The following is a 1,949-nucleotide window of genomic DNA, read 5'->3' as shown; positions in this document are numbered from 1 at the left end:
CTCAACTTCACTACCAGCAACACAAAATACAAAGATGTGTCCAGTTTCACTACAGCTCTGCGCGTTTACAAGTGTAGAGCGCTTGCTTTCGGAACGTCCTTCTGATTGGCTGAGCGAATGCCAGTGACATCAACCAACTTACTTTTGATTGGAAGGCTGGTTGCTGGGACTGTAGCGTTTGCAGGAAGTCACTTAACTGTTTGCAGGCTGGAAAACCAAAACTGAAGTTGTCTTTTGTCACAGGACGAGTGCAACTGACTAGGGAGGAAGTGTCCCGAAGCTCTGCAAACTGGCCGGTGAGCCAGGAGGCCTGGACCGGCGGTCGGACCCCGCAGCACCCCCAAGGATGAGCGGCCGCTTCTTCCCTGCCTCCCGGCCGTTACCCTTTTAAATGTCAGCGTTCGAGACTGTAGGGGTAGCACGAGGCAGTGGAACGGAACAGTCGGATTGGCCGCACGCCTCAGTTCTAGACGCACCTCTCCACCGAAAGGCCGTTCTGACTGGCAGGGGGAGAAAGTAAACAGAGTTGAATCACCCTCCCCACTGGCCAATTGGAGGGGGTTTGGATTGTGACGTGATGGGATTCTGCGAAATTGTTACTGAGCGAGAGAATGCCGGAACGGTGCGGACCGGCCAGAGCAGGGGCTCAGAAGCCGTCAGTGGACTGGGGGAAAAGTGTGTCTTAGACCTTTCGCTCGGTCCGGTCCTTGCCACCCGCGTCGGGGTGGTGGGGTGAATGTCTAAGGGCTTCGGCTCGACGGTGAGGCGGCCGAGGGCGTGTGCTTCTCTTGCAGTTTCCTCTCCCAGCGCCTCGGGGGCGTTTTCAGTCGTTTAAACTTGCGACCGCCACGTGTGGCATCTTTCCAAGGGAGCCGGCTTAGAGGGGCCGGCGCGCCTGTCGTGGAGATCGCGCCCGGAGAAGGGCAGGGACAGTGGCGAGAGGCAGAGGCGCGGCGGAGACCCGGGCCGTGGATGCTGCGTGCGGAGGCGCTGACGGTTACGTAAAGATGAGGGGCTGAGGTCGCCTCGGCGCTCTAGCGAGTCGGAAGCGCCCCGCGCCCCCGCCCCCGCCCCCTTGGCCGCCGCGCCGCGCCGCGCCGCGCTAGTCGTCCGAGGCCAGGGCAGCCAGAGCCGAACCTCCGCAGCCACCTCCAACTTTGACCGCGCCTCCGAGGCTGCTGTCTCCCGCACCATGTCCGCGGCCGCCTACATGGACTTTGTGGCTGCCCAGTGTCTGGTTTCCATTTCGAACCGCGCTGCGGTGTCGGAGCATGGGGGCGCTCCAGAAACCGAGCGGCTGCGACTACCTGAGCGCGAGGTGACCAAGGAACACGGTGACCCGGGGGACACCTGGAAGGATTACTGCACGCTGGTCACCATTGCCAAGAGCTTGTTGGATCTGAACAAGTACCGACCCATTCAGACCCCATCGGTGTGCAGCGACAGTCTGGAGAGTCCTGATGAGGATATGGGATCCGACAGCGACGTGACCACCGAATCTGGGTCGAGTCCTTCCCACAGCCCGGAGGAGAGACAGGATCCTGGCAGCGCGCCCAGCCCGCTCTCCCTCCTCCACCCTGGAGTGGCTGCGAAAGGGAAACACGCCTCCGAAAAGAGGCACAAGTGCCCCTACAGTGGCTGTGGGAAAGTCTATGGAAAATCCTCCCATCTCAAAGCCCATTACAGAGTGCATACAGGTTAGCAGCTTCGTCCTTTCCCCCGCGCTCTGGGGTTAACCTTTGGCCAGGCAGTGTACCTTGGCGTTCAGGACACCGCACTCGGCTTCGAGGGTGCGAACATTTTGGATAAGATGCTGTTTAACTCTTTAATAATTTAGTCGTGCAGACGTGGAAAGCTCACTCTCTCCTTAATTGTCTCTGGCGTCTAGAAGCCACGGAGAGCCTTACACTGGCGGGCAGAGCGAGTGCTTTGCGTGGCTTGGCGGGGAT

The 1,949-nt window shown here is 59.9% G+C and overlaps 1 protein-coding gene across 2 annotated transcripts in view; it reads left to right on the top strand.

Annotated features, from left to right (window-relative positions):
* The first annotated feature begins 257 nt into the window (after positions 1-257).
* Klf9 (Kruppel like factor 9) overlaps positions 258-1,949 on the top strand; it is a 26,444-nt gene continuing 24,752 nt past the window's right edge. The window contains exon 1 of one of the 2 annotated variants that reach the window (XM_015492916.2): positions 258-1,697. In XM_015492916.2, the coding sequence (XP_015348402.1) occupies positions 1,193-1,697 (505 nt within the window). In that variant the 5' untranslated portion in view covers positions 258-1,192. The remainder of the gene's footprint in view (positions 1,698-1,949) is intronic. The other variant, XM_015492915.2, reaches the window with a different exon arrangement.

This window comes from Marmota marmota, unplaced genomic scaffold (genome assembly GCF_001458135.2).
Source record: "Marmota marmota marmota unplaced genomic scaffold, marMar, whole genome shotgun sequence".
NCBI classification, from domain to species: domain Eukaryota; kingdom Metazoa; phylum Chordata; class Mammalia; order Rodentia; family Sciuridae; genus Marmota; species Marmota marmota.
The sequence above is the reverse complement of the archived record's forward strand: the minus strand, read 5'-3'. Positions and strand labels throughout refer to the sequence as shown.